General features: G+C 42.1%; 1 protein-coding gene across 1 annotated transcript; it reads left to right on the top strand.

Moving 5' to 3' along the window:
• Positions 1-4,471: 4,471 nt before the first annotated feature.
• susd5 (sushi domain containing 5) lies at positions 4,472-13,880 on the top strand (the record flags this gene model as incomplete). The annotated part of the gene is made up of 5 exons (XM_084563241.1): positions 4,472-4,556; positions 5,667-5,844; positions 9,557-9,666; positions 10,703-10,891; positions 11,989-13,880. 5 exons carry the CDS (start codon positions 4,472-4,474, stop codon positions 13,878-13,880), a joined length of 2,454 nt encoding a protein of 817 aa, XP_084419367.1.
• Positions 13,881-14,387: the final 507 nt, after the last annotated feature.

The raw sequence follows: 14,387 nt of genomic DNA, 5'->3' as shown, positions 1-14,387 counted from the left end.
ATACTCCCATTTATGCTAAAATACTGTTTGCATTCAATACTGCGTTTTTACATCAACATTACATTAAAACATTAACTTTTTTTCTACTTTTACTAAAGAAAACGGCCTAAATACTTCATGTACCACTCCAGGCATGATAGAATGATTAGATACTGCTGGACTACCACTCAACCAAAGAGGGCAACTGCCTCACGCCCACATATGCTGCTTCTGCTGCAGGTTGACTGTGTGCCATTATCGTAGCTGTATTTTTCACAGATTCAAGTATAAGTTGAATCATAGCAATCTGACTGGTGGAGCCCGTCAGAGGAGGTATTATATGCAGCCTGGCAGCTGAGCTGTCTGCCAGCATCTTTCCCATGAAAGATCTTGTTGGAGGCTCTGACATTTTGGGCCTGTCATATTCTTTCAGCCACTGACCAAAAAGATTTAGTCCCATGTGTGATATTTAGAAAGGTTTGTTACTATCCAGCTGTGAGGAAAAGTAAGAATAAACTTATTTCTGGGATTAATTTAGTGTGACAGACTCGGGGTTGGCCTTATCTTCTCATCTTTGGTTGACTTTTTGTTACAGGAAGTCAGAAGGTGGAGCTGACACCTTGTCAGGCCTTGCTCACAGACGTGCCTTATTTTGTATTTCACGCATTTAGATATAACAATGTGCATTATTTAAGAAGTGTGTGTGGTCATACTTCATTTGATTCACCAGTTGCCTGACAAAAATGAAATCAAATTTTAGAAAATACAAAACACAGAAATATGTGTGATAGTTGTAATCATGTAATCATGAAAGTCTTTACAACGTTTTTACAATATAATACTTTATAACAAAAAGATACAACAAGCTAAGGTACAGGGAATCGGTTGTAGACTGGCACAGGACATATAGGGACATACATTTTATAAACTAAAACTTCTGTCTGCTTGCAGTACATTTTTAATCCTTGTCCAATCCAACCTGCCCCACTGCATTGCATAGTAATTAACAATCTCCCATCGACAGTCAAATTAATTAACTCCCGTTCTTTGAATAGCTCCACGCCCTTCGCATCCCGACTCGGCTGTGGCTGGCAGCGCAGTGTTGAATGTGTCCTGATGACTGCAGTGACTGCACTCATGTCAAGCAGGGCCACACACGACATTTATATAGACTCTTTCAAGTGGAAAGTGTTTCATGAGGTCGTGGAAGGGCTGAATACTCACACATTTATTTAGATAGATTTTGCTGTAATCTGCATTCACTGCCTCCTTCTGTTTTGTGTTTATCAAATTTTGACATCATTTTTAAGGTCTGTCAGTGTTTTGGTTTTTTTTGTTCAATTCATGACAATTGGAGCATAACCTTTTACCTTTATTAGTATTTAATTTCCTAAACACCTTGTAAACCTCTGCACATACCATCCAGTGAAAACTGTCAATCAATCAATCAATCAATCGATCACTTCTCTTGCAACCACATGTTCCTTGCATGCAGCTTAATACCTTCCACTTTTTGTTTGGACCCCACCCCTCACTGAGGTTTAACAGGCTGTTGCCATAGAGACAATATCCTACCTCCCTCTGTCCCCCGCCTCCACCAGTACGACCACTGATTTCCTCTGAGTCAATCACACACCTGCACTACACCTAATTTTGACAGGACATGTCTCACATGGGAAGTCACCGGTCTCACACGTACTCAGAGCTATCTTGTGGTTGTGTATTTCTGGGTGTGTGTTTACTTCCGCAGCACAGATTGCCTAATGGGTGGGTACTGGAAGTCCTGTGAGATTACACACCTGTGTGATGTCTGGATGTTTGTCTGTCCTCTAACAGAGCCCCCACCGGACATCTGCAGCAAACATAATTCTCACCAGCCACTCTCAGATGGTGCAGGTGTGAATCACCGTCTCTCTCCCCCTCACCATCACTCATCCCTCTCCAGTACGACCCCCCCGACTCTCCAGAAATAGCCCCTGTGCATGAGTCAGGATCCCTGCCCACCTGATCTCCTCATCAAACCCTCTGAAGAGGACATGCATGAGAGACTGAGAGATGCATGAGTGCAGGGTGAAAACATTTGACAGAGAAAAACAGAGATGGGTGACTGACATGGAAAAACATCCGAGGGGAATCTTAAACCAGACTGAAGCAACAGCGCGGCGACTCCAGTGAGACGGAGGAAACACTGACAATTATGAAATGGAAAAGGTGGGACGTGAAAGAGATGACCAAGTGTGAATCTACAATAAAGGCGTCACTCCTCTAGGAAATTCTTTGTCATTGTTTTTGTAAATCTCATTTCAATTGTTTTTTCTTAAAATAAAAGATTTATTCTTTGTAAACTATAAGAATAAAAACTACAAATATTAACTTTTTGATGAGAACAGTCTCTTGCTGTGCAGTGTCACAAAATACATTTACTCATATACTGTGGCAGGAACAACACATTTATCTCAACTCAGCAACTCTTCATAATTCACTCTAATTATCTGACTGCTGACAAACAGGTGATGATCAGTCCAGTACAAAACTGTATAGATTTAGTCTGTGAAGATTCTCACCCAGGTCGTGGTGGAATTAAAACAAAGCTAAAACAAAGGCAACTGGACTTGTTTGAGTTTTCTTGAAGATGTTTTGCCACTCATCCTTCTTCAGCCTAGAACTCAAACAAGTCCAGTGGCTTTTGTTTTAGCTTTATTTTAGAGAAATAGTGGAAATAGTGATTATATATGATACAACACAATGTATTTGTTTGTTGCTTGTTTTACAGCACTTTTATGATTGTACAACATCATGTTTATGTCTGTTATTTATTTTATTTCACTTTAGAGGCAGTTGTAATGTATCGTATCATACTGTATCATATTATATCATATCACATCGCATCGCATTGCATCGCATTGCATCGCATTGCATCGCATTGTATCATATGGTTTGGTATTGTATCGTATCGCATCACATAGCATCGTATGGTATCACATTGCATCGTATTGTATCGTATCGTATCGTATCATATCGTATCGTATCGTATCGTATTGTATTGTATCGCATCACATAACATTGTATGGCATCGTATCGCATTGCATCGTATTGCATGGTATCGTATCGTATCGTATCGCATCATATCATATCGTGTCATAACATATCGTATCGTATCGTATCGCATCGTATCGTATCGTATCGTATCGTATCACATAGCATCGTATCGCATCACATCACATCGCGTTACACCGCACCATATCTTATCTTATCGTATCACATCATATAGCATTGTATCGTATCGCAGCGTATCTTTTTGTATCGTATTGTATTGTATCGTAACACATCGCATCACATCGCATCATATTGTATCATATTGTATCATATCGTTTTCACTAGGCTTTTTTCAATAGTAACATGCTGCAGACAGTTTTTTGCATCTGTCAAAGGACTTGTTCAGGAAATGTCAGGAAGCTTCACTATTACCATCTGCTGAAAAGCCAGTACACGGACGTTGTGGTGACTGCTCATTGTTGACTTGTGCAAGATCAAAAATAAAAAAATAAACTTTCAGCCTCATAACACATACAGTATATTGTCACATGTAGATGTGAACTTGCCTCCTACATCCGCCATGACATCCGCCATGCAGTAAATCTTTTTTTTCTCTGTGTGCCACATTTTTATAGGTTGTGTAGCTTCGGGTTTACTAGTGTGGATCCTGTATGTATGTGGGCTGTTATCTTCACCTGCAGATTCATTGAAACAATGCCTCAATGCTCCAAAAAGCAGTACATGGGCTGCGGCCATCTGTCTTTATCTCCTTCACCAAATGGGACAATCGCACACATGCACACTCTCACATGCACAAATCCAATAGAGAGAAGTTTTGGCTTATACCAGAGGGGACAATTCACCTTAATTAAGATTCTTGTGCTCAAAGGAACAGCTCCAATGGGGTGTACTGAACCTGAGGTCCCTTATTAACCACTGGGTGTTACATTGTCTATAAATAGCAATACAGTGCCATTGTCTTGTTCTGTAATGTTAATGTACACTGCGTTATGTTTTTAGACAGACAGGACCTTTCAGCTGCAGCTTTTCTTGTACTCTCTCTATCCTTCTCTGTGTAAAGGAGCAGTCCGGCAGTCTCTCTGACCGACTTTGCTCGACCTCAAGACTTTGAGCCGTGACGTATTTACCAACGGGGACATGCGAGTTTTCACGAAGGTGCTCCATCTGCTTGCGAGTGCGACTATTTGGGGAGATAAACTGCGCCTCGCTCTTGAGCCGCTGCAGCCGCTTTCTTTCCGTTAACATCCTCACTTGTTAACAAGCTCCCCTTACCGCTGAGTCAACCTCTGCCACTGGGAGGGAAGATACCAGTTGAGTTTGCTCTCATCGCTCACTTTGAACTGAAGACTTGCGAGTGCAAAGTCATCTGGAAGTGTCTGGACACGTTTTCTAACACAAAACGAGAGATTTGGTGTGCAGCAGAGAACCGAAGAAGATGCTGGAGCGTTGTAACCAAACTGTTCAATCACTGCTCTTTGGATGCCTGTTTTGTCTTTTGGTGACATCTGTAAAGGCAGACGGTGAGTGAACTTTTTTGAGCCGTTGTGACTTAAAAAAAATCAAAGATGTCTCTATATAGACAGTATGCATTATAAAGTTATTTACAAACATAATTTTAAGCTTTTAGAGCAGATGATTCACTCACCGTTACTTAGAGCGCACTGGTGGAAGCGCGCACCACCGACTGGCACCTCCCTTGTTATTTCGTGCGCTTTATAATCATTGAGTGCATTTCTACTGTAAACACATCGTTTTTCTTTTAGATGAATATTTCATAACCATAACTGCAAATGATCAAATTCAGATCTGGAAAAACACAGCCTTAGACATCGAGCCAATCTGTGCGTAATGGATGCGTAATGAAGCTGATGTAGTGCTCAGCATTGCGCGCAGTTAATTTTACTTAAAGATTTTACAGATGTATATATTTTTCGGATTGTGTTAGTCTTATCCAAATATTTAGAGTATTTCACTTTTAGGATTTTAAAACACGTTTTCGTTAGTGTTTCTGAGCAGCTAATGATGTGACAATGAGGTGGTAATTAAGGCTGCTATAGGTAATCAACGACCACAGGAGGTGGACAAAGCAGATGCTCACACTAAACAAATTTCACTGCTGAGCTCTTGTCCAGAGGTTCGAATACAAGTGCTTTAGAACTGATCTAAAAATATATGTTACATGTTACTGGCGTTGTTATTAAACTTTATATGTGTTAATAGGGGGTTCATTTGGACAGTTATGTATTGGCTGATGACTTACAACTGCATTTTGCAATCTATTAAAGTTGAATGCATCTGTTAATGTAAATTAATTGATTAGGGTTTGGACCTTGCATGCTAATCCATCAAATAAAGCAGATTGCTTGCATGAAAATAGTCTTGGGATATGTATGCACAAATATAATCAGTTAAAACACTGTGTAGCTTCCCTAACGGTGGCACCCTATGTTCAACAGTCATCATCTTTCATGAACATGTTATGTCACTTTTGTTGATGCGTGAAAGGAAAAAAACTGTATTTTTTTTTACATTTTCACATTATAAGCAAGTCTTAGTCTCACTCCTCAGCTTAGTAGAGTTTTTGCATTCTAAGAGTGTGTTTACTCCTTGTGCTCCCTCCTTCTCCTTAGGCCGAGTGTTTGTGTTGGACCTTGGGAACTCGTCTGGCCTGCAGGGATTCAGAGATGCTGAGCAAGCTTGTGCCTCACATCATGCCCGCTTGGCATCAGCAGAAGAGCTCCATCACGCTGTGGTGGAGTGCTTCTTCTCCTCCTGCACCACTGGCTGGCTCTATGGAGGGACAGTAGGGTAAGAAAAAAAAAAGTGTCTTCATTTTTTTAAGGGATGTGTAGGGAGACTTTCTAAAGATGTCAAAGGTCATTTTGGTGTGTGTGCTTCTGTGTGTGTTGCGGGAACGGATGAAAGAGAAAGGAAGTAAAGAGAGTACAGACTGCAGTTGTAGAGAGCGGGAAGATAGGCGAGTGACACATTTCAGGGGGGAAAGAGAAAAGGCGGAGAGGAAGAGAGGGAGAAAGACTCCTCTGTTTCCTCCTGGAGGAGGAGGGAATTCTGAGCCGGGGTGTCATGTCGACAACTGCCTCCATTTACACCTCACATCTCCACGGCAACATGACACACAGATTTCGGCATCCAGAGACAGAAAGAGACACACATAGAGATCGGCCGATTTGGGCCAGAAGAAAGACAGGTACACTGTTCGCTTGTAGGGAGATGATTGGGCGTCTAGGCTGTTTTCATGTTTAAACGACAGGCGACATTGTGAAACGGCCTGTGTGGTTCAAATATAAGGTCATGGTCACCAGTGATTAGTTTAGTGAGATGGCGCGCCAACATTTGCTCGTCATAAAAATGTTAGCGTAGTATTTTAAGTTAGTGGTTTGACCAAACATTGGCATCACCAGACCAGTGCTGAGAGTGTAGCTAACGATAATGCTAGCCAGCGTTACTGGATAGTCTAAAATTACTTTTCCACTGAATTAAATCTGGTTCCTGAACTGGTTTGATTCGGGATTCTTGTTGGTGAACCAGCTCACATTTCTACTCGTTTTGTAATCAAGGATGCGTCATCAGTGGAGAGCCCACTGATAGTGTCAAGGAAAAACTGCTATTTTTTAAGTCCCAGCTGAGATCCAACTTTCCAAACTTTATTTGGAAAATAAATATTTGGTATTTTTGTTGGAAATGTTAAAAATGAGTTCAAAACTCAAACCAATCCATCCGCGTCAGTAGAAAACGGGTGTCTGTGGCTGCTACACGTGTGTTAAATAGGCCTGAACTCTACTCATAACTGATTCTTTTGATGCTGATTGATTGTGTAATGTTACCAAACTAAAATGGCGGCTGCCCTAGGAATGACGAACGTCTGGTCAGAGGAAAAGCTGACACATTCTCATTTTTCCCTTCCTGTTCGCTCCGTGCTCCCTACGTGTTGGTCAGTGGACATCAGCTTTCACACCAGCTTACCATGTTTCACAGTGTATCATCCCTTCAAAGCTCTTTATGTCTAAGGCAGGAGCCCCACACCTCACTCCTCATCATTTCTGATGACTCAGTAGGGACAATAATGCTGCTCAGTGCTAAATTTAAGATAAGAAGAATTTCACATTTATTCAGAATTAATGTCAGAATTAATTATTCATGCATTTAGAATTTTCTTTATCTATGTATTACTCATAATATAATTCTTAATGAGAATGAATGTGTGTGTGTGTGTGTGTGTTAAATACAATTTAAGATCTACACAGTGGGATAAATTAAAGGATTATCTTATCTTATCTTATCTTATCTTATCTTAAATGATTATCTTATTCCTCTCCCTCCAATGTGCTCCTCTTCGATATCTCACATTTGAATTCCTCATGGGTCTTATTTAAATTAAGCCAAATAACATAAATATACAGGAAAACATATTGACACTCACCATGGACATGCAAGGTTGAGCAGACAAAAAGTATTTACAAATGTCCCCTGTATAGTCAAACACTCCTCATCTGTACGTCCCATATTTTCACCTGCTCATTGTTAATTACAGGCAAATACACAATTTAATAGTCTGTTTTAATTGTCCCCTGATTCCCTCTTATTAGGTCAGCTTTTCATTCTTTGCCATCATCCGGTATCTCATCTTTGCATTTCTGACACCCACAAGTGAGCAGAAAATATTAGAGAATTTGAAACAGAAATGCTCAAATCAGCACATCTTCGGGGATATTTTGGTTCCTTACATGAACACTCGTCTGCCACTTATTTCGATCCATTGTGTGAGCTGTGCTGTTTTCCACAAGGATGTGCTTATAGACTACAGAACTGCACTGACATAAGTTTTCAGGTCAGTTGCATAACAACAAGCGCTTCTCGCATTGACTCTCCTACCTTAACATCTTCCTCTTACCTGTCAATCATACATTTGCTGCCCCGGTAACCAAATACAATAACAGCTGACTCAGTTTCGTGGAAATGCAAACATGTGTGTTAATAGTTATGTCTGAGGAAAAATGGCCCCAGAAGGACAATGAGGCCTCACGACCTTAGTAGTCTGCAAGGGTTCTGCCCCCACAACTTAATAAAAACAAGAACACACACACACACACTCAAACATGTGTTTCTATCTTTGTAAGGACCTTCTGTTGACATAATGCATTCCCTGGCCCCTGACCCTAACCATCTCAGCTAAGTGCCTAACCCTAACCCTTACCCTTAACCTAATAATAACCTTGTAACATTTACCCTAAAACCAAGTCTTGACAAGTTTCCACGCTTAAAGACAACTTGGCCCCACAACCTTAGTGTTCTGCAAGAGTTTGGCCCATACACAAACAGCCAGTTTGTTTTTGTATGTGTCTCACTTTTAGTGTTTTCTTCTCTCTTTCTCAGACTTTGCATGGCACGAGCATGACTCGCATTGCTTTTCTTCACAAACCCTGAACGCAATCCCAGACAAAGTCTCTCCGTTATCTGATGCTATGATTATTTCACTCACATACACCTTCCACACGCTGGGACAATATCTTTTTTTCCATTTAGTGTTACCTGATTAACAATATTTCTGGTCAAATCTGTTGCTAATGAAAAGCTGAATTTTATTAGACAGGAGCCGCCGTGGGAACAAGATTTGATTGGCCTGGGAATTTGGAGTTAGTGTTATCGGGTGTTTCTGGATGACAAATGGTCTAATAATGTGATAATGTGGCAACAAAAATAGACTATTTGCTCAGCAGCTTGTAGGCGTTGTACACGTTCTGCATTATTTCATCCCTGCGGAGCACATGTTATGTTAAGTCCACAATGTTATCATCGTTCTGCATGAAGCGGCTGTAACTTAAGTCTCTGGGAACATCTTTCCATAATGTGTAATGGTGAGATAATATAGTGCCACACGCTCCAGATGCTGATACTGTAGCATTTTTGAGCCATGATGCATGTTCCTGGACTCTGATGTCATTCTGTATTAATGTCTGAATAAGCAACAAATCAGGCAAAGGCCAAAAGAGCACTGGACTGTGGTGCTCTGTATATCTCCGATATACATACAATACATGAAGCAGAGGAACTCCATTGTTTTAAAAAAGCTACTGTTAAAATATTCTGCTGTCCCGCAAATGACTTCTGTGTTAATTTGCATGCAGAACGTGAAACTGAGAGCCAGTTACAAGTGATCATTCAAGACGTATGTGGAGAATTTTAGGAGAAGAAGTATGAAATAGCAAATAGTAGTACTGAGTAAATGTTCTTAGTTACTTTCCACCCGTCGGCGTAATCACGTATAAAATGTGAATCTAACGGAGTCTGTAATGTGTATTTGTGAGTGTGTGTGTGAAAGTGTGTTAAAAGTAAACACACTTGGTTTCATTTCGACCACCCTCAGTCCTAGAGTCCCTCTGGAGTTCTGAAATGCTTCTCTACGGGCCAGTCTCACCTCATGCTGTTATTAATGAGTGTAGTTTGACTTGAAGGTATTCATGCTGTCTATCTGTGTATTTCTCTATCCGTTTATTTCCAGCACCACTGCGTGTAATGTTGTGGGAAGCACACTGAAAGCGGTGGATGTGAGGACAGACAATGCCACAGAGGACACTGCACACCGGGACGCCTTCTGCATCAGAGACAAAGGTCGGTAGACCCACACGGGTGCACATGCATACACTCATCCATAAGGTTGTGAGTAGTGATACAAATGAATGAGCTTTGTGTGTGCAGTATGTGCGGTTGCAGTTCTCGCTGCTGAGATGTTTACTGAGGTGTAAAAGAGGCTGTGTTCCTTCCATCTCCATCTCTGCTTTTATTAGCCTTCATCCTGCAAGAGTGGAAGCCCAGATGTGGCTGAAACTAAATTCCACACAACTATTCCATTGGCATTGGTCTGACAGGGGGCCGGTCAGTGGTTGGTTTTGGATCCGATTAATATTGAACACCACCTAGAAGAGGTCCTTCCTCATGAACAGTAGAGCTACAGTACGGTGGCTGTTTATGTACCACACACCCTGAGACTGGAACAAACAGTCTGCTGTGGGAAAAGGGACAGTACAGATCCACTTAGCACAGGCAAAAGCAATGACTTTACGCTAACCCAATAATAAGGTCAGCACACTCACACAGTTCCACTTATTAATTAAAATGGGAACATTTAAGTAAAAACAAACAACAAAGTTGCACAAAATGGCTAAAAGTCACTTTAAAGTTCCAAACCAGAGACTTTAATTCTGTTAAAAGCATAGTTCACTCCTAAACCAATTCTTATATATTTCCTTACATGTCCTTCCAGTTTTGGATATAGAAATCTTCTCTCAAATATAATCAAACTAGATGACTCTCAGACTGTTGTGCTCAAAGTGCCAAAGAAAATACATATTTTTCAAAAATCATGATCCAGGTACTCAGGAAGTCCTGTCACAAGATATGATCCTGTTTGAGGATGTAGTTAGGTAGACATATAGTAAAAAAGCACAGACATGAAACTGCTCACAATGTCATTTTTCTTGAGTAGTAAGGTTATTATTTCTGGAAAGAGATATAAGTATATAAATGAGACATTGACCACACTGGTGCAGTATTAATTAGGGATAGCATCATCTTTAATTAACAATTTAAGAGTTGAAAACATTTGCATCCCACTATTTTCAGACGACATGCATCTCTGTGTTGACAGGCGTGCCATGTGGAGACCCTCCATCCTTTCCTAATGCACGTTTGCAGGACCACTCTGGGTTTGAGATGGGAGATGAGCTGCTCTACGCATGTGTCCCAGGCTACGTGATGCCCAGTGGACAATCTGCCTTCAGTCTGCTGTGCGACAGCTGTGGGGAGTGGTATGGACTGGTGCAGATTTGTGTCAAGGGTAAGAAGGTGTTTAAAGTGTTAACAAGCAGGGCAGGAATAGAGGGTTCCACTTCAAAGCATTGTGCTTTGACCTGGACAGGAGACTTGACTGAGGTCAGCCTCCTCACTCCCTTGCTTGATTGCTGCGAGTGTGTGTTAGTGGACTGGTACTTGATCCCTGACTTTTGGGAAACAGACTCTTAGTTGTGAGTTGGGATGAAAATGGCTGTTGTGACACCTCAGTGCAACATGCCATAGTGTGGCTCAGTTCATAGCAGAGGGAGAAAGAGTCTATATAGACCAAATGCCAGACCTGAGTGGACGGTTAGATGTTTGTGACAATGGACAATGGCCTTAAAGTAAATCTGAGAAATCACAAGATCATAAAAAAGACTTAACAAATGAAAAAATGTATTCCTATTACATGGAGATACATTTATTTTTCTGACATAACTGTAGATTTCTATATTTGCTTGTAATATTAACAGATACAATTCATCTAAATCGTCCATCAGGTGAGCAGGTTATAGATAATAGAGGAATCGCTCCACTTTTTTTTATTTTTAATTAATGCTTTCTTTCCAAGAATCAGATGAAAAAACAGAAACAGTTTTAGTTTTGTCCATGTCATACAAGGCCAAGGCAAGCAGCAGATTAGCATAAAAACTGAAAACTCAAAGAAACAGCAAGCCTGACCCAGCAGCACCTCTAAAGCTGATGAGCAATTAACACACACTGTAATCTTTAGTTTTTAACCTGTACAAAAACGGAAGTGTAAAAACAACCATGTGTGGTTCTTACACTCCTGGAGTCTTGTTGTCATTGTGTGGTTCTGGGGCAGCCAGTGGACTCTTTTGGAGCAAAGACCACAATGCCAAGCTAGCCAGCCGTTGGCTATGGCTTTGTATTGAATGGACAGAGAATGGTACTGATCATTGCATCGGGCTTTTAGGACAAAAGCACCTAAATTTATTCCTATAAAATATTCTTTGTTTAAGGGTTCACAGCCACTTTTTTTCTTACTTCCACAAAATCCAAAACTTTTTTAAGTTGTATGCAGAGATCATGTGTGTCTTTGTGGCTTTATCAGATTTCAACCTTTTGTATTTCTTGCAGATGAGACTGAGAGTCATATAGACTACGAGGACAAGTTCACAGATTCCTATGGTGAGGCAGAGCGCCACATCGAAGAACCACGGGAAGCTCATGGGGAGGTGTATGAGGAGGTGTATGCACCACATGGGAAGAGGACTCAGACGCAGCAAGAAACAAGTTTCACTGTCAACGTAAAGCAGCAGCATCAAGACCAGTATGGGGAGCACGAAGTGGAAGGAGAGGTCACTGACCATGGTGGGAAGTTTGAAGGAGCTCTACAAGAAGGTGAAAAAAATGAAGAACGTGCAGTTGAGGACTTCGTAGGCCATCCTAGGTGGGAGCAGGAGAGGACCGCGGTGGTCAGGACTGATGCAGCTGCAACCACTGAAGCCCCTGTTTCTCTTCTCTCCCAAAAACACATGTTCTGGTTCCCCTCTGAGGCCTTCCAGGAGGAGGGACCTCGTGTCTCCCCAAACCCAGTCACACAGACAACGCAGAGAGCCTCAGGCGCCCAATCAGAGGAAAGTAAAGAGCATGACAGTCAAGAGAGGCTCCACCATCAATACCCTGTTGATAGTGATGATCATGATCATGAGCAAGACAGCTATGATCATGATAACGGCGACCAGGACATCCATGAAGATGACCACACTGATGATCAAGATGACAGAGATAGTCACCAGGACGAAGACCAGGATGATCTTGTGAGGCATGTACCTGAGCATGATGATGTAGATGGACGGGACAGTCATGAAAACCATGACGACCACAATGATCACGATGATCACGATGATGATCATTATGACATGGGTGAACATGAAGATGACCGCGATCGTATTCACAATGGTCATCAGGAGTATGATGACCAAGACGATACTTATGATGACCACGAAAGCTATGAGGATCACGACGATGCGATCGACGTTCATGATGACAATGATGGGGAACATCCCAATGTCTCTGAGGAACATCCAGACCGTGATGATGCAGAGGAACATTATGACCTGAATGAAGATGACAATGACCATTACCCTGACCACGATGATCACGATGATCACAATGACCACGATGATCATGAAGACAAAGACAAAAGTTTTGACGATCATGATAGCCACGAGGACGATGACAGACGTCACCATGTAATCTTTACTGTAGCAACTAATGAGCGTCAAAACGTCACCCAAAAGGGAACAGGAGGTAAGGGCACCACAGACGAGACCTGGCTGGATGGTTACCCTGTTGTTCTAGGAGAAACTAAAGATGGAGACTCCACAACAGAGCAGGCCAGACCAGAGGACAGAGAGAGTGGGAGTGTTGCCAAGACAACAGACAAACCCAATGAGGTGGATATCCGTAGACCTGCTCCATATACCAACTTACCACAGGAGCATGAATCTCCCACCATGGTACCTGAATTAGATCAAGGGGTAGCGGAGGAGGACTCTGACCATTTAGGGCCTTCAGACGCCCCCTCATTCTCCGACACCCTGGACTACGACACACAACAGGCAGCTCCCACCCACTCCTGGCAGGATGACCTTACAGAGCACCCCTTCCTCGACCATGGCCCAGCTCCTCCGGTGCACGACGACAGCCTCTTCACCGGAGTGATGGAGGAGCACACCGTGCACAACCTGCCCGGTGAAGTTGGAGAGAGGGGTGAGGCAGAAGGGGAGATGGGGGAGACGATCTGCGCAGGCGAGGAGTGTCCTCCCCATCCTCCGAGCTCCTCCAGCCGAGGTCCCACAGTGGCAGCCATAATTGTGGCGCTGTGCGCCATCGCCACGGCAGTCATCGTTGGGGTGTGGTGTTACAGACGGCAACAGCAGAAGAGTTCGATATACGAGATGAATGGGAAGGGCCAAAGCCAGATGAGACAGGGCCAACAGATAGAGATGCAACAGAAGGTGTAGGAGCGAGAGATGAGGAGCGGGACACTGAAAAAAGGATGAGGAGAAAGCACAGCTCCTACTCTTGTTAGAAACTTTTGAAGATTTTGAATAGGTATGAACCCTTCCTTTGAGTTAAAGAGCAAAACCTTGCAAACCTTCTGTGGCAGATGACGTTTAAAATACTAAGACTTGATATTTAACATAGTGAGAGAAACAACATGGTAACAGTTCTCATGTATCCACCCAGCATTGTTATACCTATCCATTATTTTCAAACCTCTGGCATCTAGCTGGACACATATAGGAGCTGTGCATGGACTGGTCTCCAGGAACTGAAAAAGGAGATTGTAAAGAAATGACCATGTAGGGCAACCACAACACAAGGCCTGTATACGCCTACAAACTGAGACTTCAACCACCAGAGCTCTTGAACATTGTGGTTAACAGTCTCTGTGTTACCTTGCTGTCGTTTTTGTTAATTTTATTAGGTGCTCTTTTTAATGTCTGTGTGTATTGTCCTGGATTTAT

This window comes from Chelon labrosus, assembly GCF_963514085.1.
Source record: "Chelon labrosus genome assembly, chromosome: 16".
NCBI lineage: Eukaryota > Metazoa > Chordata > Actinopteri > Mugiliformes > Mugilidae > Chelon > Chelon labrosus.
Note: the sequence above shows the minus strand (reverse complement) of the source record. Positions and strands in the feature narration are given on the sequence as shown.